The 21,733-nt window shown below is 42.1% G+C and overlaps 1 protein-coding gene across 4 annotated transcripts; it reads left to right on the top strand.

Annotated features, from left to right (window-relative positions):
- Window positions 1–20,885, top strand: LGALS8 (galectin 8). Of its 4 annotated transcripts, none has more exons than XM_058542965.1 (10): window positions 1–315; window positions 2,186–2,335; window positions 10,895–10,983; window positions 11,988–12,198; window positions 13,970–14,089; window positions 14,749–14,805; window positions 15,960–16,085; window positions 16,611–16,699; window positions 17,485–17,650; window positions 20,658–20,885. In XM_058542965.1, the coding sequence occupies exons 2-10, from the start codon at window positions 2,294–2,296 to the stop codon at window positions 20,805–20,807; spliced, it is 1,050 nt and encodes a 349-aa protein (XP_058398948.1). In that variant the 5' UTR covers window positions 1–315; window positions 2,186–2,293; the 3' UTR covers window positions 20,808–20,885. The 4 variants fall into 4 exon arrangements, with proteins under 4 accessions (XP_058398948.1, XP_058398950.1, XP_058398951.1 ...); XM_058542967.1 differs by lacking the exon at window positions 15,960–16,085 and adding an exon at window positions 16,298–16,348 and having other exon boundaries at window positions 3–315; XM_058542966.1 differs by lacking the exon at window positions 1–315 and adding an exon at window positions 400–454.
- The last annotated feature ends 848 nt before the right edge of the window (window positions 20,886–21,733 follow it).

Genomic DNA, 21,733 nt, shown 5'->3' with positions numbered 1-21,733 from the left:
CACACTCTCTGCCCTCATCCCTGTCTGTTCGTCCCGCAGCAAGCCGGCGCGGTCGAACTCCCCAGAGGCCGGCAGGAGGCCAAGCTGGGCGGCGGCCTGGGGCCGGCCAAGTCCCAAGTTCGCCCGAGCCGCGAGCACGCCCCACACGCAGACACGGGGCCAACGGGGACGCCCGGAGGCGCGACCGGGAAATGGAGGCGGACTGACTCCTCTCGCTTCCCGTAGGCCCGCACTGACGCCGGCCGGGATCCCGGACGACGCGCCGCGGCGGACAAACAGCCTCCTGCGTGCAGCGCCTGCGACGCCAGTCTCGGGGTGAGTCGGGCGACGGCGGTCTTCTCGGGGGGCGCTGGCTGCTGGGGTGTGCGCGCCAGCCGAGGAGGGGATGTGGGCGTCGCTGGCCCCAAGTCAGAGTCTGATGAGTGGGACAGTCGCCGGTCACCTTGTCCCACAGGTCGTCACTGCGGCCGAGTCGGGGCTGGGTGGCGGGGAAGCTGCCCGTGCGAGCGGGGCGCTCCGGGACCGAGCCGTTATGGGGAGTCGGCTGGCGTCCGGCTGTGGGCACTGGGGGGACCCCGCTGCAAACCCACCCCACCGGGCTGCCTTGTCACCGGCTCCCTTCCAGCCCAGGGCCGAGCGCCACCTTCACAGCGAGCGATCTGGGGACGTCTCCTTCCCGATATTTTAGACAGGTTTTTTAAATTTAATGACAGACCTCCGTTGCGCTCCCAGGCTCTGAACACGCCCTTTTTAAAGATGCCGAGTCACCGGCTGCAGTGGTAAACATTAGGAAACGCAAGTCATCTGAATTCCTTTGATTGTCCATAAAACATAGTGGTGGCTTCTTGTGAAACGAATTAAGTGTTAATAACAACAGGGCTTGTCCCTGTGGATATCTCGGGGAATAACTGGTTTCATGCGAGCCTGTGCCTTAAATTGGGTCGCTCTCTGGTCACGATGTAAATTATGAATGCGACTGTGGCAACTCTGCGTCCTTTCTTTTTGTTCCTGTTTGTACTTCCTGAATTTTATGGAACAGAAGAGTTTTGACTAACGTGTAAGTTAATGACATAGATTGGGGTTACATTTAGGTGGTAAACCAAGAGGTATGCAGTTTGTGTCCTTAGTAGAGACAAAGTAATAGATGTAGTCAGTGCGTGTTGTTGTACAGTATAATGACAGAACTGGCGGCAGTAAAATGTAGGCAGGTATAGTTTCGTTTCTCTTTTAGTTCTGCTTAAAATCATCAAGTCTTACTTGGAGCTATTAAATGTACTAATGTTACTTTTATCTTTAAAACTGTGGCTGATGCTCCTCTCCACTACTTTTTTTTTTTAGCCACAGAGAAAACTGCAACATTAATATTCAAGGGATTGGATTTTTTTTTTCCTTCGACTTGTTTAATTTGGAGGAGGAAGAGCAGTCCCTTCTATTAATAATAATAATAGCTCAAACTTATAAAGCATTTACTATTCCGTTGTTTTGTCAATTCATTTAATCCTCAGAACAAACCTGTGAGGTGAATACTATTGTTATTCCCATTATACCAATGGGAAAAGTTAAATGAATATCTCTGATAGTTGTACAGGAGTATTTATTATTATTTTATTTTAGTATTTTTAGTAATTTCTATGTTAGAAATTTTCTACTGATGTATTTTGTGTGTGTGTGTGTGTGTGTGTGTGAGGAAGATCAGCCCTAAGCTAACATCCATGCTAATCCTCTTTTTTTGCTGAGGAAGACGGGCTCTGAGCTAACATCTATTGCCAATCCTCCTCCTTTTTTTTTCCTCCCCAAAGCCCCAGTAGATAGTTGTATGTCATAGTTGCACATCCTTCTAGTTGCTGTATGTGGGACACAGCCTCAGCATGGCCGGACAAGCGGTGCATTGGTGCGCGCCTGGGACCTGAACCCGGGCCGCCAGTAGCGGAGCGCATGCACTTAACCGCTAAGCCACTGGGCCGGCCCTGATGTATTTTTAAATCAATATTTCCTGCACTTATAATCCAAAATTATTTAGTCTATAAGTCCACTAGGTAAGAATTGGGATCAGTTCTTTGATTATAATAGCATCCTGTTATTTGGTAAATGTCAGTAAAATAATTTATAATGTAAATTTGGAAGTAGTTATGAAGAAAAATGATACATGCTTATTTTTCTTTCCCTCTATTTTGGTTTTACACAGGGCAGGTGCCTCACTTTCGATCTGGGAAGCCTTTAAATAAAACTCGCTGAAAATCTTACAGCATACACAGAAGAGAGACCCCAATCAAAAATAAGGTGGAAAAGAAGGATGTTGTCCTTAAACAACCTACAGAATGTCGTCTATAACCCGGTAACTGATTTCTATAAAATCACTTTTTACCTGTGGCAGGATTGAGAGCAGACCCAGTTGGATAGTAGTTATCCATTGCTGGGGGCAGGGACTGTGGTGGGTGCTGACTAGAAAACCCATAGGGCCCTTGAAGCTCTAGTCTAGTGGAGGACGAGGTCACAATTACCACATGAGGTGATGAGAATGGTGTTATGAATGGAGAGCAGGGGAGTAAGTGGAGGGAATGCCGACTTTGATGGTGGTGGGGAGGCTTGGATAATCATAAGACATAATTTTCAAAGGAAAATGGATTTCTTACTCTACAAGTTTTTAATTTTCTTTTTTAATTAGACCTGTTCATGAGAAGTTAATGTCTCTGCTTTTCCCTCTGCCTTGCAGATACTGCTTGATACTTGAGCAGGGAAAATGTCAGAGGCTAGCAGTGAGATGAAGAATGAGAAAAATTAAGGGTCTTGTCTGGGTCTCAGGCTGCTCCAAGAACCCCTGAATGACTGTAATTGCTGGGAATTTCGGTGTATGTCCTGCAAAGTAGCGAACTTGTTTTAGTTTTATGTGGTGATGAGAGTCTTCAGAAATGTCTAGTTCCCGGGTATCTGAAGCCGAATCCTGAATTTAGAGACGGAGTTGCTGCTTCTTTTGTAACCCCCCTGGGAGACTCTTGGGCAATAGGGAGGTTGGAGTCTTTGAAGTAAGACCCTAAACCAGTCTTATTAGTCTTTGTGGATTCAATTTTTTATTACTTTGTAGCTGTAATTCTTTTTTCTCTAAATTTTAATGTCATTGTCCAAGAATGAGCTATAGCCACCACATCAAGCAAACTCAGTTTCAAAGAAATAGCCTTCAATAGTAGTAGGTCTAAAAAGGAAGACTTACTGAATTTGAAGTCAGTGAGACATTTTATTTATTTATTTATTTTTTGTGAGGAAGATCAGCCCTGAGCTAACATCCATGCCAATCCTCTTCTTTTTGCTGAGGAAGACCGGCTCTGAGCTAACATCTATTGCCAATCCTCCTCCTTTTTTTTTTTTTCCCCCAAAGCCCCAGTAGATAGTTGTATGTCATAGTTGCACATCCTTCTAGTTGCTGTATGTGGGACGCGGCCTCAGCATGGCCGGAGAAGCGGTGCGTTGGTGCACGCCCAGGATCCGAACCCAGGCCGCCAGTAGCGGAGCGCACGCACCCAACCGCTAAGCCACGGGGCCAGCTCAGTGAGACATTTTAAATGATGTTGTGCATCTTAAAGTCAAAAACATCTCAAGGTTGTAGACTGACTTTCTGCAAAGATTAAAAAAAATAATAATAATCGGCTGCCTGCCAAGGGGGACTGATGTGTAGTCTTGTCTCAAGCCAGGAGGAGGAACAGATGGTCGAGTTATGCTGTTCAGTTTTGCCCTTCATGCACACAGCTGCCTTATTTGAATGTTATTTAGAAAATCATTTTATATATTGAAATCCCTGCGTGTCTTGATGCTAGCTTTCTGATGATACTTGTAATTTCTGGGGTTAGCACCCTCAACAATAGAGTTGAAACAAAATAAGTTGATGTTCATTTCCTGATGAAGAGGGCCTGGAGAAGTGGTGCTGCTTTAGAGCAGTAAATGCATTCAGGGCTCCCAAATGGCCTCAGGGCTGTTGCGAGGATAGTTCATGATAATGTGTTTTCAAAGGAAAATAATTTGGCAAATAGCTTTTTGTTTGTTTGTTTGTTTCTCTGTTTCGTAGTCAGTTCTCACAAGCAGAAAAGGTTAGAGGTAGAAAGACTGAACTGAATGGCAAAATAACATTTTGATATGTCTTTAAATTGTTGTTGAATATTCATTATTGTTAAATATTCATTGTGTTGGGTGCCCGAATTGCTCTTAAGCTCTTCTCCCATTTGTAGCTAGTTGCCCTTCCAGTGTTCAGAAGACAATGGGAAAAAAAAAAAAGAGGCTGCCCCTAACTTAGATAGTTTAAGTTAATCAATTAGGTTATTGTACAAGCAAGACTTACACCTCTTTTCTCGCATTATGGTTATTTTGTTAGTGATCAGTTCAAACAATGGCGAAGTGTTTATTGAGTTTCTCCTATATTCTTTATTCAGCATTATGAACACACAGAACTGCCACCTTTTTATTTTTATTTCTTAATGTTTCTAAAGTTTTGGTCCACGTTGGTGATAGACAAATTCTGTCCATATTAACTCTTCTTGGAAAAGATAAAGTTGTATAACTGGCCTAGTGTACTTTTTTCATATTTAATATATTTTGTTGAGTAGTTTAATTGATAGAATATCCCAGACTTAAAAAAGTCAGACTCACTTTTTTTTACGTTCAAAGTGAGTGAATAATTTGGAAGACAGTATCTTCACTTCATACCAGAAATTCACTTCATACCAGAAATGCCCTCAGTGAAATCTGTTGTTTGGCAACTCAATATCTACCTAAATATTTTATTATTATTGTTTATAGAGTTCTTAAGATGTGATTAAGTGTTAGCTGGTTAAGAAGTTATTTAAAAATTAAACAGATTGGGGGCCGGCCCGGTGGTGTAGTGGTTAAGTTTGCACACTCCACTTCAGCGGCCCGGGATTCGCAGGTTCAGATCCTTGGCACGGACCTACACACCACTTATCAAGCCATGCTGTGGTGGCGTCCCATATAAAGTAGAGGAAGATGGGCACGGATGTTAGCCCAGGGCCAGTCTTCCTCAGCAAAAAGAGGAGGATTGGCAACAGATGTTAGCTCAGGGCTAGTATTCCTTAACCCCCCCCAAAATAAAATAAAAATAAACAGATTGGTTGTTCCTCCAAGTTAATAAACGACTTGTTAACATTAATCTCACCTGCTGCTGAAAAGCTCATCTTTCCGGTTTCCTTAGGAAGCTTGCTTCCACATTATCCTTTTCTCCTTAACATTCTAAGGACCTCCTTTCTACCTTACAATTTAATCTTAAAACACAGAAGAGTAAAATCTTTCTCTTCTAACCTCTGACGTCCCTCCCAGCTTTTGTTCCCTCATTGTTCATCCTTTTGCTGACCACCCTCCTGAGAAATCAGTCTCTGCCGCCTTGATTTCCTCACCCGGCTCTGCCTTCTGATTTTTCACTCTTAATTTCTTTCTTGTCTTTACCAATCTTGTCTTTAACTTCTCTCTTTATTTCTTTCATGTCTCTACTGATCGCCTTTAGACCTTCTGAATATGTGTACACTATGTATACAGTTCTGGCCTTTCAGCGCAGGTGAGTCTCCGGCTCTCTTAGATGCCCTGCTAACCCTTCAGACAGAGTTCAAAACTGAACTCTCATCTTCCTTCCCGAGCCAGCTTCCCTCCTGTGGTTTTCCCTTTCCATCAGTGCCCTTCTGTTGGTTAACTTTTGCCTCCTCCTATGCACCAAGCCCCCAAGAATTTGAAGATAATGTCTTCAAAATTTAAGGGGCCAGCCCCGTGGCGCAAGCGGTTAAGTGCGTGCGCTCCACTGCGGTGGCCCAGGGTTCGCAGGTTCGGATCCCGGGCACGCACCAACGCACTGCTTGTCAGGCCATGCTGTGGCGGCGTCCCATATAAAGTAGAGGAAGATGGGCGTGGATCTTAGCCCAGGGCCAGTCTTCCTCAGCAAAAGAGGAGGATTGGCAGATGTTAGCTCAGGACCGATCTTCCTCACAAAAAAAAAAAAAATTTAAAATTCATTTATGTCAAACCCAGTGGCTTTTCCTTTTTATTATTTTTAAAATATAAAAATAATATGTGTAAATCATTTAAAAAATTCAAACAGTATTTAAGGGTTTCAATAAACATGAATTTTCCTTCTATCCTGTTGCTCAATTCTCCTCCCTAAAGGCAATGATTTTTCACTAGTTTTTTGTATATCCTTCCTGAGAATATATGTGAATATCCAAGAGTGTGTGTGTTGCGTGTATCACCTTTTGTATATCCTGTTTCTTTATGCATGTATCGTAGTATATAAACTGTTCTGTAACCTACTTTATCCCATTTAATGAATTTTGGAGATATCAGCACATTTAGAACTTCCTCACTTATTTTATGGCTGCTTATCCATTGTATGGATGCACTATAACTTATTTAACTAATGCCCTGTTAAAAGACTGTCTCCTTTTGTGATTGTATCCACTGCTGTGGTGTACATCCTTGCATATGCATCTTTGTGCACATGTGCCAGTATTTTATAGGAAAAATCTGTAAAAGTGGAATCACTGGGTCAAAGGGTATGATATCCATTTCATTATTTTTTTGGATCTTCCTTATTTTTCTGTGTTAAAGAAATTGACAGCCCTCCCCTTATTGAAATTGACTTCCTTGATACGACTGCCCTGCTCTAACTGATTCTTCTCTGTTCTTTCTCTTCTCACCCTCTGTGTCCAGGTCTCCAACACAGCCCCAGTTTTGGTGATTCACCAGCATGGAGTCATACTTATGGTTATGATTTATTTCAGTGAAAGGATACGAGCAAAATTGCAAAGGGAAAGGGCATGTGGGGCAAAGTCCAGGGGAAACTAGGTGCAAGGTTCCAAGGGTCCTCTCCCAGCAGAGTCACAGAAGATGTGCTTAAATCCTCCAGCAGCAATTTGTGACAACACGTGTGAAATGTTGTCTACCAGGGAAGCTCAGTAGAGACTCGCTGCCTACGGTTTTTACTAGGGGCTGGTCATGTGCACAGCTTCTGCCTAGCGCGTTCTAAAACTCCAGACTCCCAAGACGAGAGCAAGTGTTTAACATAAACCAATTGTTTGCACAAACAGTTTAGGTACAGTAAATCACCTTTATCAGTTAGGGAAGTGGTGCTCTCCCAAAATCCAAGTTCCTAGACCACAGCCAAGGGCCAGCCTTATAAGGAGGCCTTCCAAGGATATCTGCTTTGTTGACGCTTTTCTGCACAGTCCCTAATTTTACAAACCGTTGAGGATTTGCCCCTGACTTTTCCTCTCTCTCAGTTTATCTACTTTGATATCTTTAATAATCATCTCTTCTCTTAAGTATGAGTTCTGGCCATTCACTGAATCTCCTATTCTTTTCAGTTTATTTGCTCTTATATGTCCTACTGACTCTTCACACTAAAAGTGTTGAAAACTAAACTCATTACCTTCCTTCTGAAATCTATTTTCTTCTCAGTTTTACCGTTTTAGATGGTGGCCCTATGTAGATAATTTCCTTTGAAATATCTCTTGTATCTATCCCCCCACTGCCAATATCTGCTTCCATCAGCTTGGATTATATCCTTATCTCCTTATACGAGGCTTACTGGAAGTAGTCAGTCTCCCAGATGATCCCCTGCCCACCAGTGTATTGTAACCCCACTGGCCTGTGGTTCCCAAACCCCGCTGTCATTATGTCATTCCAAAATCTGAACTGATCCTGCCTTTCTTTAACTGCTCCCTTACTACTTGCTGTCTCCCAGATATGTTCTGTCTTTTCCTGCCTCTCTGCTTTTGTCAACTGACATTTCCACCTGACGGGCTTCCTCCTCCTCTCTGCCTAACATTCTTCCCAGCTCAGATCACACCTCCTTCATAAACTTTCTTTGGTCACCCCAGTTAGAATTGTTTATACATTTTTCTGAAGCATTTATTTGACATTTACTTTCTGCCCCATATTTTTAGATATTGAGTTAGTCAGTGTTTATAGTTGCAAGCACAGAAGCCAGTCTCTAATTTGAGCAGAAAAGGAATTTATTAAATGATATTGAGTAGTTCTCAGAATCTCTAGCAGGACTGAAGAACCAGGCTTGGTGACTGCGTAGTCACAGACAACACCCAAAATCATGCTGTGGGACTGTTCCCACAAGGAGACATCTGTTGCCACCACTGGACACAGATGGTACTTTTTGCACTAGCAACACCACCAATGCCACCAATGCCTGTGACCCTGGACGTAGCTGTTGCCCTTTTGCCGGAGTGAATACTGCATGATTCGTCGTCGTCTTGTCACTAGTTCTAACTTAGAATCTGAGCCGGGGCTACTGATTGATAGAGTTGTGTTATATGTTGCAGTCTAGGTGAGGTCTGATGTTCATAAGGTAGAGGATTTTCCGGGTATGGAAGGAGATTCCGATTTTGAACAGCCAAACAAAGTATCACATTTCCAGTCTAATTATCTTTCCATGAGTATCTGACTTCTTCCCAGCTGTACTGTCAGCTCCTCACGGACAGGACTCTCATACTTCTTTTTAGCTGCAGTCTGCCTAATAGAGACTCTTGCGTACAGCAGACATTTAATGAGTAATCATAAAAAAGGCAAAGCAATATGAATCAGGATGTTTTGGCAAGTAAACCTAACTAGGGCTTAAGCTTACTGTATTGTCTCCAATGTGATCATATTTGTATTTTAATTTTTTACATAAATGAATTGTGAAACATCAAAGCATCAAAGCTTTTAGTTGCCTAGGAAACAATGCTTTTCTTCTCCCTTTTCACAGGAGCAGACAGTTGTGGGTTAAATGAGCGGGCTGCAGGGCATTTTATGCACTCACATGGTCCAAAAAGTTGAGTGTTACTAATATAATTGAGGGTACTTTCCTAAGTAGGAGAGCATTAATCTGGATGACTAACAGCACATGGTCAAAATTTTCAGCACAGTTGTTTCTCAGACTGGCACAATTGATTAACAGTTGTGAACAACTTATTAGCAGTGATGGAATAGATTATTGGCCTCACAAAGCTCTTTCCAATCCTAAAATTAAATATATAATAAAAAATGTGTTTGTGGTTATAAAAAATATAAATGCTTAGTATAGAAATCTATCAAATATAAAAATGTATGAAGAAGAAAATTAAAATCCCATCTCCCAAGAAAACTGTCGTCACATTTTTGGCTTATTTCTTTACAGTGTTTTTTCTTTTTAATGTTTATATTTATTATTAACTTAGTTAAGATCATACTGTATATAGTTTTGTAGGTTACTTTCTCACTGATATTTATATCACTGACATTTTGTGTTATTAAATATTCTGCATAAATATAATTTGAACATATATGAAATTTGAAGTTACAAAAACTGTTTTCATTTTATTAAGATTTATGCTACGGAAGATGCTGCTATCTTTTCCTGAAGTCGGCTATGGCCCAAAAGATCAGCGTAGAGGTGTAATTCCTTCCACACTCTCTATACACAAAAACCAACCACTCCGATGTGTAGTCATAGCCACAGTCTGTACATCTGTTGTTTTTCACTTTCTGGTCTGATGGGCTCTCTTCATCCTACTCACCCTGCCTTCAGCAGTTGCCGTGATACCAGATGATAACTGGCTTCGGTAATTTCTCTTCTTATTGCTTAAGGCAACGGCACTTGCTGTTCAGCAGCTGCTTAGTTGCTGCTCCTCTGCTTGAGTGAGGCGTACCAGAGCCCAATTTCCGGGCTGGTGAGAGCTCATTCAGTCACTGTGTAATCACTGATCATCTCTTGATCTCTGTCCTGGGGATGTGAAGGTAATGACCCAGTCCAGCCCCATGCAACTCACAATCTAGGAAGAAGTATGTGCAGAGGACCAGAATACAAAGTGCTGTGATGGACCCTCAGAGAGGGGCTAACTCAGTTGGTCTAGGGAGTCTAAAAAAGGCTCCACAGAGGAGACTGTGTTTGAATTGACATTTTTCACCTTATGAGCCACCAATTTACAACTACTCTTATGTGACCTCTTGTTTTATTTCTTATTTCTTGCCGCTTAGAGCTACCTTGGATAGATCTTAGCATGTATGTCATAACTTGGGTGAGCTTGGCATAAGGCAGAATGATATCTGGCCTGCTTGGCCTGGTTCTGATGCTCCCAAGTGGAGGAGGGAGATGGTTGTGATGCAGGAGGTGGAGCCACATAGCCCTAGTCCCCAGTCAGTGGATGGGGAGGACAGTGTAGTCACCTCTGGACAAGGGGAGTGACAGGATCTGAAAGTATGTCAGGCCCCAGACAAAAAGACTGGGTTCCAGGTGATGAGCGGGCAGGTTGAGACCTGAATACTGTGCAGGACTACCTGTTGGAGCCCAGGCTTGCAGACCTGACCAAGCCAGGGTAGGTGGATGCTGTGTCTTGAGAGATCCATAGGCACCCAGAGCTCCTTCTTAAGATAATGCAGTTCTCTGAGTTCCACCATGGTGTGGGTTGTAGTCTGGAAGCCCAGCAGGGAAGATTAGGCGCTTGAATCCTAGGGTGGAGGAGTGCCTGAATTTGGAGGCCCCTCCACAGGCAGTGAGTGTTTGTCATACACTGATAGCATTGGTGTAGGGCCTAGCGTGGTCTTGATCCTGCTGTTGAGATTGTCAGTGGAACATTAGGAAAAAGGGAGGGGGCCATGATATTGCAACAAGTTGTCTTTTCTATTATCAGAATTAACCTATTAAGTGGAAGTTTTATTTTACAAAACCCTCAGCCAAATACTGTAAATAGTGTTTATCTTGTGTCTTTTTCCAAAGAACTCAGTGTGATTTGCAGATGTTGTGAATGTCGTGGCCATGTCGTTCCCTTGTAGCTGTTTGAATGGTGAGGACAACTTGGAAAATGCTAGCTTTTAAAAATGTAGTCTTTCAATGTTGTTTATGTAAATGTACATTTGTTGAAATTATTTTTCCTAGATAATCCCCTATGTTGGGACCATTCCTGACCAGTTGGATCCTGGAACTTTGATTGTAGTACGTGGGCATGTTCCTAATGACTCAGACAGGTAAAATCATTGTGTTAGATGAAAAAAGAATGTGAATAAACTGTCTTTTTGTGATTGTGGAACAACAACAAAAAATAATGTGGGAGAGACCATTTTTGATACTTTGAGGCCTGCTTTTGCTTTTATCAACAGCCCTGGACAAGGTGCTTAGGATATTGGAATGAATGGCTGAAATAAAAGTTATTTGGATTTTTTATTTTATTGCTATGTCTGATTTCCATATAAAGAATCAGATATATAAAGAAGGGAATTGTGATCAGATGACAGGGACAAAGTCTAGTTACAGTATAACATTCCCACAGCATCTCTTAAGATCTGTTCTGGGTGGTTTTATCAAATGCTTGCTTTGGATACAAACTCTGGACTAGGCTTTATCACTTAGAGTTGGATTCAGCTCTATGTGGCTGATGCCCAAATAGTAGTGGTTTAAATAAGATGTGAAAATTAAGTCTCAAGGAGACAGCCCAGCCCAACCTTTAAGACAACTCCATAAAGTTGTTAGAGACATAGGTCTCTTCTGGTCACCACTCTGCTGTCCCTAGGGTGAGGTTCTCTGTCTCGTGATTCTTAGAAACTAGAACTCCAGCCCTCACATCTGTGTTTTGGGTAGCTAGGTGGGTGCATGTGGTGTTTGAGGGGAGTGGGCAGGGAGTGCACAAAAGGCAGATGCCAGCTGACTTTTAAGGCCATTTCCAGTAGTTTTCCCTGAACACTTCACTCCCACCTCCTTGGCAGAGCTTTAAGCACATGAGCATGCCTAGCTGCAAGGGAGGCTGGAAAACAGGCTCCTATTCTGGCCAGATAGGCCCCAGCAACAGCTCAGAGGCTCTGTTACTAAGGAAGAGGGAAAGGAAGATTAGGCAACTAGGTATTTAGGCCACGTGGGTGAATGAACAAAGGATCAGTCATGTGTCACTCAGCCTGGACTTTTGTGCTTGCTGCGCCTTTACCTGCAGCCTTCCTGTCTGAGTACTTATGTGGCCCCTGTTTCTTTCCTTGTGTAGATTCCAGGTGGACTTACAGTGTGGCAGCAGTGTGAAGCCTCGAGCTGATGTGGCCTTTCATTTCAATCCACGTTTCAAAAGAACCAACTGCATTGTTTGCAATACTCTGAAAAGTGAAAAATGGGGATGGGAAGAGATCACCTATGACATGCCTTTCAAAAAAGAAAGATCTTTTGAAATTGTGCTTATGGTACTGAAAGACAAATTCCAGGTAGGTTTTGGAGAATGAAGGTCAAATCCTCATTAATGAGAATAAGCCTACAAGCAAGCTTTTCACATTACATTTCTTAAATCCAGAGAAAGAGTTTGGCTTTATAATTTTTCTCCAAAGGTAGGGGATAGGGAGGTACCTAAATGTGAGGTGGGGCACAGCTGCTGTCTCCCACCAATGCTGCCTTGCGGAATACAGGTTCCAGTGCGGCCAGATCTTTTCCTTAGGTCGTATTTCTCCTCGTAGGGCTGAGCTTAGTTCTGAACTGGCACAGTATTATATTAGTTAGGGGACCGTGAATTATAACCTCCATGACCCAAAGTGTGGGGAAGTCTGGAACTAATAGACAGATGGGGAATCCTAGTGTAGAAGTCAGAAAGGTTTTGTAAAATTAAGTCCTGCCACAAGATAGTTCTTTAGGATCATGAGATTTTAGACCCAAAGGAGATCTTAGAAAGCCTGCATGTCGTGAATGCTCTCACTGGCTTTGTGGAGCGTTTCGTCCTGGTGCGGATGTGGCAGGTGGAATTTTGTCCAAGAGGCTCTTCCACCTGCTTGCCCTCAAGCCTGTAGAGCCTCCCAGACTAGAGCTCTAAACTGCTCGGAGTGAAAACCCTGTTAGCTCTGGTGCAGATCCTCTCTGTCCTTCAGGACGCTGCTCCCACCAGAACATCTCCCTGAAATCTCCTGAGCTCCATTCATCCTTCCCTTCTCTGGTCTTTTGAGCACTCGTGTCTCTATCATTCTTTCTTTTTTTTGTGAGGAGATCAGCCCTGAGCTAACATCTGCCAATCCTCTTCTTTTTGCTGAGGAAGACTGGCCCTGGGCTAACATCCATGCCCATCTTCCTCCACTTTATATGGGACGCTGCCACAGCATGGCTTTCCAAGTGGTGCGTTCGTGCACGCCCAGGGTCCAAACCAGCAAACCCCGGGCCGCCGCAGCGGAGCGCACGCACTTAACCACTTGCGCCACCGGGCCGGCCCCTCTGTCATTCTTTTTAAGACTTGTTCCTGTACTGTTGTGCTTTGGTTTTTTCCTGTGTTTATTTTGCCTGCCAATGGGACTTTAAGCTCTTTGAGGTCAGAGACCATATCGTATTCTGCTCGTGTTTTCCCGACATTCCCTAACACAGCACCTGGCATTTGGGAGGGAGGGACAAGGAGCTGCGTGTACTGGAGACCTGCTCTGTGTCAGGCTCTGTGCTAGGAGACTCACAGAAGTGACTTTGTCATCTCCTCACAACAGCAGCCCTTTGAGGGAGAGCTCTGTCCTGCTTACAGATAGGAATCTCAGATAAGTTAGGTAACTTGCCCGTGTTCATTCATCCAGCAGATTCAACCAATAATCATTGAATGTCTGCCACATGCAAGCATTAGGTCTTGCTTAGAGTGTAGTCCTCGAGGACAGTGGGGTGGTGAGCTTGCAGGGCAGGTCTCTGACCTGGGTTCACAGGCCTCCAGGGCATCGGGGAGCCTTTGAACCCTCATATATATGCATAGGTACACACGTGTATGCGTACATATGTTCACGAATGCATAATTTGTCTGGAGAGAGGGTGCATTGTGTTAGATCAGGTACTCAAGAAACACTGCTAGTGTTGTGGATACTTTCAGTCACAATTTGGTCAGGTGTGTAATTTGGAAACCTATGGGAAAAGGTATAAAATTAAACCCAAGTAAACAGATTTAAATTTGGATAAATTAATAAAATTAATTTATTAACTGTTTTTTTTTTTTTGCGGGGGTTGCTGTCTTCTGTGTCTGTCTAGGTGGCTGTAAATGGAAAACATATACTGCTCTATGCCCACAGGATTAGCCCAGAGAAGATAGACACTCTGGGCATTTATGGCAAAGTGAATATTCACTCCATTGGCTTTAGCTTCAGTTCGGTGAGTGCCCTTCCATAGCCTGAGGTCTTCTTTGATGATGTTTTCTGATGAAATGGTAGAAGACATCTTTAATTAACGTCTTCTATTAAGATAAAGATAATGTAAATATCTCCCTCATTAGTGTATTAATTTCTCAGAAGTAAGTCTTTTAGATTAGTAGGATGCTATTTATTGACCAGGGCTTTATTGTCTGTAGGATCTCAAAGCTAATATGGTTCTAACAAAAAACCCAAAACAAACAAACAGGAAGCCCTTTTTAGCTAGATAGGGTGTATTTCCTTGACATAGGAGTACAGTGGAGTATTTTTCTGAGATAATTTCCTAGAAGGGGAATGTCTCAGTCAAAAGGTATTGCCCTTTAATTTATGATTGATACTGCTAACTGGCTCTCCAAAAAGATGAAAACAATTTGCGGTATCAACAACTGGGCCCATTTGCTCACATTCTTCTTGACATTAGTCCTTATTCTCTTTAATGTTTGCCAATTTGATAAGAGAGAAAAGAACCCTAATACCCTAATGTTAAGTGCATTTTTGGATCATAATTTTCAAGCATGTTTTCATGTGTAGTACCATTTATAATTTTTTTGATATGTCAGTCAATTAGGTTATATTTAGAATTCTGGTGCATGTTAAAAGTTAATCTTATCTTTTCTTCAGGATTTAAGAAGTAACCAAGCATCTACTCTGGAACTGACAGCGATAAGTAGAGAAAATGTAAATATTAAATCTTTTAATGAACTACTAGTTTTAAAATACTCTTTTAATTGCCATGTAAATCAGGTGACAGGCAGGCTGAGTTTTTTTAAAGTGTTTTTAATATGAAAAACTGTTTTTAATATTAATAGGCTGGAAGTAATCATTTGAAAATTGAGGCATTGAGGCATAGGGCCGGCCCCGTGGCTTAGCGGTTAAGTGCGCGCGCTCTGCTGCTGGCGGCCCGGGTTCGAATCCCAGGCGCACACTGACGCACCACTTCTCCGGCCGTGCTGAGGCCGCGTCCCACATACAGCGACTAGAAGGATGTGCAGCTATGACATACAACTGTCTACTGTGGCTTTGGGGGGGAAAAATAAATAAATAAAATTATAAAAAAAAAAAGAAAAGAAAATTGAGGCATATACTTCTGTGGTGCCAGGCACTGTAAGTTGTGCTGATGCTTAAACTCTGTGTGTCTGACCACTGCCCACCATTCTCACCTAAAAAGAACTCTCTCACTCTTAACTGTTGAATAGTACTGTTGTGAGGTGTTTCTAGATATTGAACATAATCAGTGCATTGGCAAAAGAACTTCCACATGTATCTTCTCCCTCATGGGAACAAATGCAGTTTAAACCTGGAGTTTTGCTGTTACTAGTGGAGAAAGTGAGTCTTAGTGATCCCAGCACATTCGTACCTCATAGGTAGAATATAATCTCAGCATTTTGGGAGCACCCTGGAAAGAACAAATAAAACGTATTTGAAGCTCACATGTAGTCCTCTGAAAACGATTAACTTATGGTGGAGGACGCAGGATTCAGAGCAGCAGGACTGTTGGACTGAGTAGCGCTTTACTGCTGTATCCCACGCCATCAGAAAGCACTGGCACCTGGATGTCACACCCAGGGCAGGGCAGGCCTAGGTTCTGGCCAGTACAACCAGTGAGATCTGACTGCTCATATTATAAAATGTATTTCTTTCTTTTCACACATTCTCATGTTATCTTTCTCTTGCAATGGGTACAAAAGTCTGGCATGTCACAGTTTGTAAATATTTTTGCCTAGGTTATAACAAGTGGAACATTTTATAAAATTGCCCAGTCAATGAATAGTTGAACCTTGGAAATCAGCTTCATTCATTCCATACCTTATTGCAGAACTGTTTCCCTACAGCTTAGTAATAGAGAAGGAGACAATTCTAAAATCGTACCCAGAACTGTCTACACCAAGAGCAAAGTTTCGACTGCCAATCACACTTTGACTTGCGCCAAAATACTACCTACCAACTGTTTGTCAAAGGTTTGAAAAGCCAAAAATTTTCTTAATTCTGTAAAAACAAATTAAGTTTTAATTAACTGGTATGTGTAACCCTACCCTCAGTAGAAGCCTAAAGCAGCCACTTTGCCTTTATATGCTGGCCCTGGACAGATATCCGTCAACCAGGCATCAAGTCTCTGAGCCATTAGTATGTATTTCCTTAACTCCTTGCATCTTGGCTGTTTCCCCTTCAGGTAGAACATGGAGCACTGCTTCAGAGCCCAAGTACGGGTGCCTTTCTCAGAGTGAGTTTTACTTATACAGAGGATGTCAGGTCCCACTCCACGTCCATTCATTTCAGTGTCTAGAAAGTACTCGATGAGCGCTTGCTGTGAGCCAGGCACAGTGCTGACTGCTGAGGACCCATCTGGGACCAAGGCAGACTTAGTCTGTCCCTTCATGGGCTTTCGAGTCATGACCTTTAAACATTCCCCAGGGTCGTTGGACAGTTTTCCCGTGAGATCCCTTTGTGCAGGCTTCCTAGTGCTGACTATGGTTTCTTTTCAGACTCTGCCATTTGTTGCAAGGTTGAACTCCTCAATGGGCCCTGGACGAACTGTTGTCATTAAAGGAGAAGTGAATACAAATGCCAAAGGGTCAGTATCAGTAAGTTATCAGTAATAGTGTCAGTGCTTTCCCTGTGTGTCTCTTATTGCCTTATACTCCATAACAGTCTTGTGAGATATAAATATAAATAGGGCTAGTGTCATAATCCTCATTTGAAAGATGATTATATTAAAGCAAGAGAAAGTTAGACTGCTAATGCTAGTTGGTGGCAGAACCAGGACTAAATTCCAGTGTTCTGACCTAGGTTTTTTGTGGCCAACAAGAGGGTGGCATTTTTGTCCACGAGGCCCACCCTCACCTTGTAGAACTCCAGGGCAGCCCTGTGAGATCAGGTAACTTTTGTTAGGGCTCCTCTTGTCATGTGACTTATAAAATTCTGCTTTAAGAACCTTCTCCAGAGATGTTCAGATTTCTGAAAAAGCTTGAGATTAGAGCTATTTTCTAGAAAGCAGTATATTTTCAAGAATGCAAAAATGTATAAATGTTACAAGAGAATGTCTGCTTGAAAGGATCCCGTACTCCTGCAGCCTGAAGTCAGTGTCTGGTTTACTTACTCTCACCCTTCAGTTCCTTCCCAGCCAGATCTGTAGTCTCAACATTCATTTTCAAGTTTTTCTGTTTCTATTTTGCAAATAACACACTTACATCAATGGAATGCTAACTCAGAATTTAAAATTTCACCTTCATCTCCGTTTCTATGTCAGTGTGCGTACGTTTTCTATAGTTATAATCAGAGTTCAGTTCTGATTGATAAAATTGCAGAAACTGCACTACTCTCTTGGTTAATTAGGTTTTTTTTTTATTCTCTCAAAAGCTTTAATATTGATCTAAAATCAGGAAAATCAAAGGATATTGCTCTCCACTTGAACCCACGCCTGAATACCAAAGCATTTGTAAGAAATTCTTTTCTTCAGGAGTCCTGGGGAGAAGAAGAGAGAAATATTACCTCTTTCCCATTTAGTCCTGGGATGTACTTTGAGGTGAGATTATCTTTTTTTGAAAATGGGACAGGAAAAAGAATCCTGGGATCAGGGGTAGGATAAATCGTCCATTTAAATCAAGTCCTAACTTAATATGTGTAGGTTGTGTGTGGTTTTTGTTTGTTTATTTGGAGGTTGTATTTTGAAGGCCCCCTTTTATAACACAGTCAGTAAAAATGGCAAAGCCAGTAGAGTACCATGTTATTTGTGTGTCAAATTATTTGATATTTGTTGTCATACTGAAAATTACTGTGTAGCCCCTTATTAGTTAATAGGAATTTTGACAGGAACCTTATCTCAGGACTTGGAGTAACATGTTTAATCCTAAGTGAACCTGAGGACATAGGAACCATAAAGCTGCCTGTATTGTCCGTCGTCTCCCATCTTGCTTATACACAGTTTTAGGTGGCAGTCCTGTCTTCCAAGGAGGTAGTCCTGTTTGTATATATCCAAGGAAAGATATGTTTAGATCATTGGAACTTGAAGGCATGTAGTCCTGAGTCCCCAAATATGTGAATATTATGATACCACCACCTTTCTCACATAACACAATCTGGATGCTGAGCAGAGAATAATCTCCTTGACTTGCAAATGCTGAGTGGTTGACTAGGTTCACTCACTAGCTTAGGTGACTCACTGCTTCACATGGTCATTTAGGGTCATTGATTTAGGTTATACTTCTACAACATTTTAAACTGTCACATGCTCTGGACCATTTGAGTTCTTGAGGACTTATCAGAACTAGTTGTTAAAAGCATGAACATCAAGGCTGAATAGAAGATGGTGATTTGACATTAATATTTATTCACAAGTTTCAGTCTAATGCATATCCTGGTATGTGGAGTAACAGACAGATGTGAGCTAATCATAGGTTCCTTGGAAACTGGATATTGGTTTGAAATTCAGAAGGATATGGGAGGTTGAAAGTAAAGTTGGGTTTTCCAGATTTAGGGGATGATCTGAACAGGTCTTTGGAGGTGAGAAGGGCAGCACAAGGGTTTGGTGACTTGGCAGGAGTCAGGGTATAACGGGTGTCTGGGGGTTCACTGGAGGGAGATAGAGGTGAATGCTCCAGGAGGAAGTTGATCCTTGTGGTTGGTGATAGGAAACCAGTGACATAACTTGTTTTTTGACTTATCTGAGCCCCAAGTTTGGAATTACTGTATTAAAATTAAAAAGGACAATAATAATAATAAATTCCTTTAAATAATCATTTTTCCTTTTGCTGGTTTTCCACTTCAGGAACAGTAATTATCCTCGTGTTGGATCATTGTTGTCTGTTTTCTGTAGTGATAGATTTTTTCCAATTGCTTCAAACTCCTGCCTTTTTAATATGCTTTCATTGAGATTCTCAGATCTTTCCATTATGCCATTACTCTGATTTTAAACAGTATCTTTTGTTCCTTGCTGTTTCAGATTCACTTATTGGTTCCAGCTAGTCTTTTAAAAAATATCTTTCAGTTTTGTAATTTCATCTGTGAACTCTTCTGATCAAATTCATGTTCTTACCAGCTATTCTATAATGTCAGATGGTTGTGAGAGATTTTGTTGTTCCATGTTTTCCTCTAAGTTGGGTGTTTTTTTTTTTTTGCATGTTATGTATTTTTATTCTCTTTTGCAATAGTATGTTCATTGGCTGCATGCCATCTCTTTTCCATTTATTCATAATGCATTGGCTCTGCACTTGCTCTGATACAATATAGGTAACTGATTGACTCTTTTTCCACTGTATCCATCTAATGCCAGCTTGTTCTCCCTTCTGAGCAGGAAGCTGTGTTTTGTGTTCTTTTGAGATTTTGTTACATGTACATTCATTACCAAAGGTCCCTTCCACCTGGTTGAAACTGGGGTTTCCACCAATGTTGTGGGGATATAATCCCAGGTTATGGATATTTTCGCCAATTCTCTATGTAGCCCTAGAGCTTTCTGTCAGCTCTGTTGTCCATGGGATTTCCCCCCCTTCCTAATTTCCCCCAGCAGCCATTTCCACTAGTCCTGTCAAAAGATAGACACTCAGTTTGCTTCTTTGCAGATTCAGATTTTATACCTCAGTCTACCTCTGGGGATGGGGCCAGGTTAGCAGCATGGCTGTGCTGCTCCTCCCTGCTCTTCTGAAGCCTTGATGGAGGCAAGGAGCATAGGGGAGAACACAGTGCAGGTTCACCAGACTGGCCTTTTCCTTGTGGGTGGGAAACAGATGGTAGACTCAGTGGCCAGACTGGCACTGGGAACGTGCTATCAGAAGTATGAGGTTTAGGTGTAGTGACTTAAGAGGATAGTAGTTTCTTTTGTTTTTTACTGCTTTGAGTTTTAGGCAAAGACAACCCTGAAGTGCTAACACCAGTGATGAATCTGAACTGAATCTCTGCCAGAATGCTGATTCCTCCATAGATTCATAGAATATTGAACTTTGAAGAGCTTTTGGGAAACAGACTGAGGCCAAGATGTGCTGAGCTGGGATGGAAATGAGGGTCACCACGCAGCTGGGCAGTCACTAGCAAGTGCTCTAAACTTCTGAAATTTCATAGTCTGATTTGTCCAAGACCCTAGAATTTGAGGCAGAAAAGTCAGGATGCAAGTCCGTTGGTTCCCAGCCTGTTAGTTGGAGTCAGCTCCTCCGTGAATCAGGGTCAGTCAGCAATTTTCCTGCTTCATTCGAGTTCTCAGACATCAGTGGGGAGGGGCAGCTTTCCACTTCCCCAGGAGCGAGGAGCAGGAGAGGGAGCGTGTGAGGAAGGGAGGGTGAGCCAGGCCCTGGGGACAGTGTGAGGTTCCATGCATGTTGAGAGTCACTTCCTCTCAGGACAAGGCAGAAGGTGCCAGTACCTGATACACCTTAGTTAGATTAGGGTCTGAGAAATCACAAGAGGGAAGTTAAAGCAGCAGGCTGGGAAAACTTCTCTATGTATAAAGTAAACCAAATGGTTTACTTTTTGACACTCAGAGTACAAGAAACAAAATTTTAAACCAAGGGGAAACACTAATGTTGTGTGTCCTTTCTTTCCAGATGATAATTTATTGTGATGTTAGAGAATTCAAGGTTGCGGTAAATGGCGTACACAGCCTGGAGTACAAACACAGATTTAAAGAGCTGAGCAATATTGACATGCTGGAAATTGATGGAGATATCCACTTACTGGAAGTAAGGAGCTGGTAGCTGACATGACTGCCACAAAAACTGAAATGCAAAATGGCTTATGTAACACTGGCCTTGTTAAAATGCATCTTACTATCATTTATGTTATGTCGTCTATATATATTGTTAAATTGAGGTAGCATACCAACATTAAGTCCTACTTACTGGGTGTTCTCAGTGCTTGCCATGAAGAATGACTTTGTCTAGCCCAGAATGAGGAAATTTGAGGCAACAACAACTTTTAGCTATTATTAAGGCCTTTCTAAGCTCTCTCTCCTACACTGGCCTCTTCTTTTTTAAACCCACTTCACATTCAAGTATTTAAGTGCCTCTTACAATACAGTAGCTAACAAGCATTGAGCACGTGTTTTTTGCCAGCACTGTGCTAGGAGCTGGGGATATATACACAGTGGTGCACAAAACTACTGTTCCCTGTTCTCTTGAGCTCAGAATCTTCTGTGCTCTACCACTGTGCCACTGTTTTTTCTGCAGGCATTGCATAAACTTACCAGGGACTTAAAAAGAATTAGCCAGTAAATTACCTAAAGACACTAATTTATAGAGACACTACCCCTTCACCAGTGATTGCTTTCTTAACCAGTGTGGTCATATCCTGTAACTGAAAGGATTGATGTTGACTTACATCTGGCAGTTTTCTTCAGCATAATAAATATCTAGCTCTACTAGCTGAAAGCATTACCAGATAATTAACATTATGAAATCTGAACACAGCACGAAGGTTAAGGCAGAAAACAAAGAAAAACAAATGGTGTTGAAATTAACTTGATACCAGTCTCAAGGCCACTGATTTCTGTAGCAGTAAATGCTTATTTTAGAGTATTTGAATTTAGGGTGAGTCAGAGGTCTGCACATAATTCCTACAGAAAGTTTAAGGTAGATGCAAGAGGAATTCAATTGATAAAATGATTATGGGTAACAGGGCAATG

The sequence above is a fragment of the Diceros bicornis genome, chromosome 6, assembly GCF_020826845.1.
Source record: "Diceros bicornis minor isolate mBicDic1 chromosome 6, mDicBic1.mat.cur, whole genome shotgun sequence".
Lineage (NCBI taxonomy): Eukaryota > Metazoa > Chordata > Mammalia > Perissodactyla > Rhinocerotidae > Diceros > Diceros bicornis.
The sequence above is the reverse complement of the archived record's forward strand: the minus strand, read 5'-3'. Positions and strand labels throughout refer to the sequence as shown.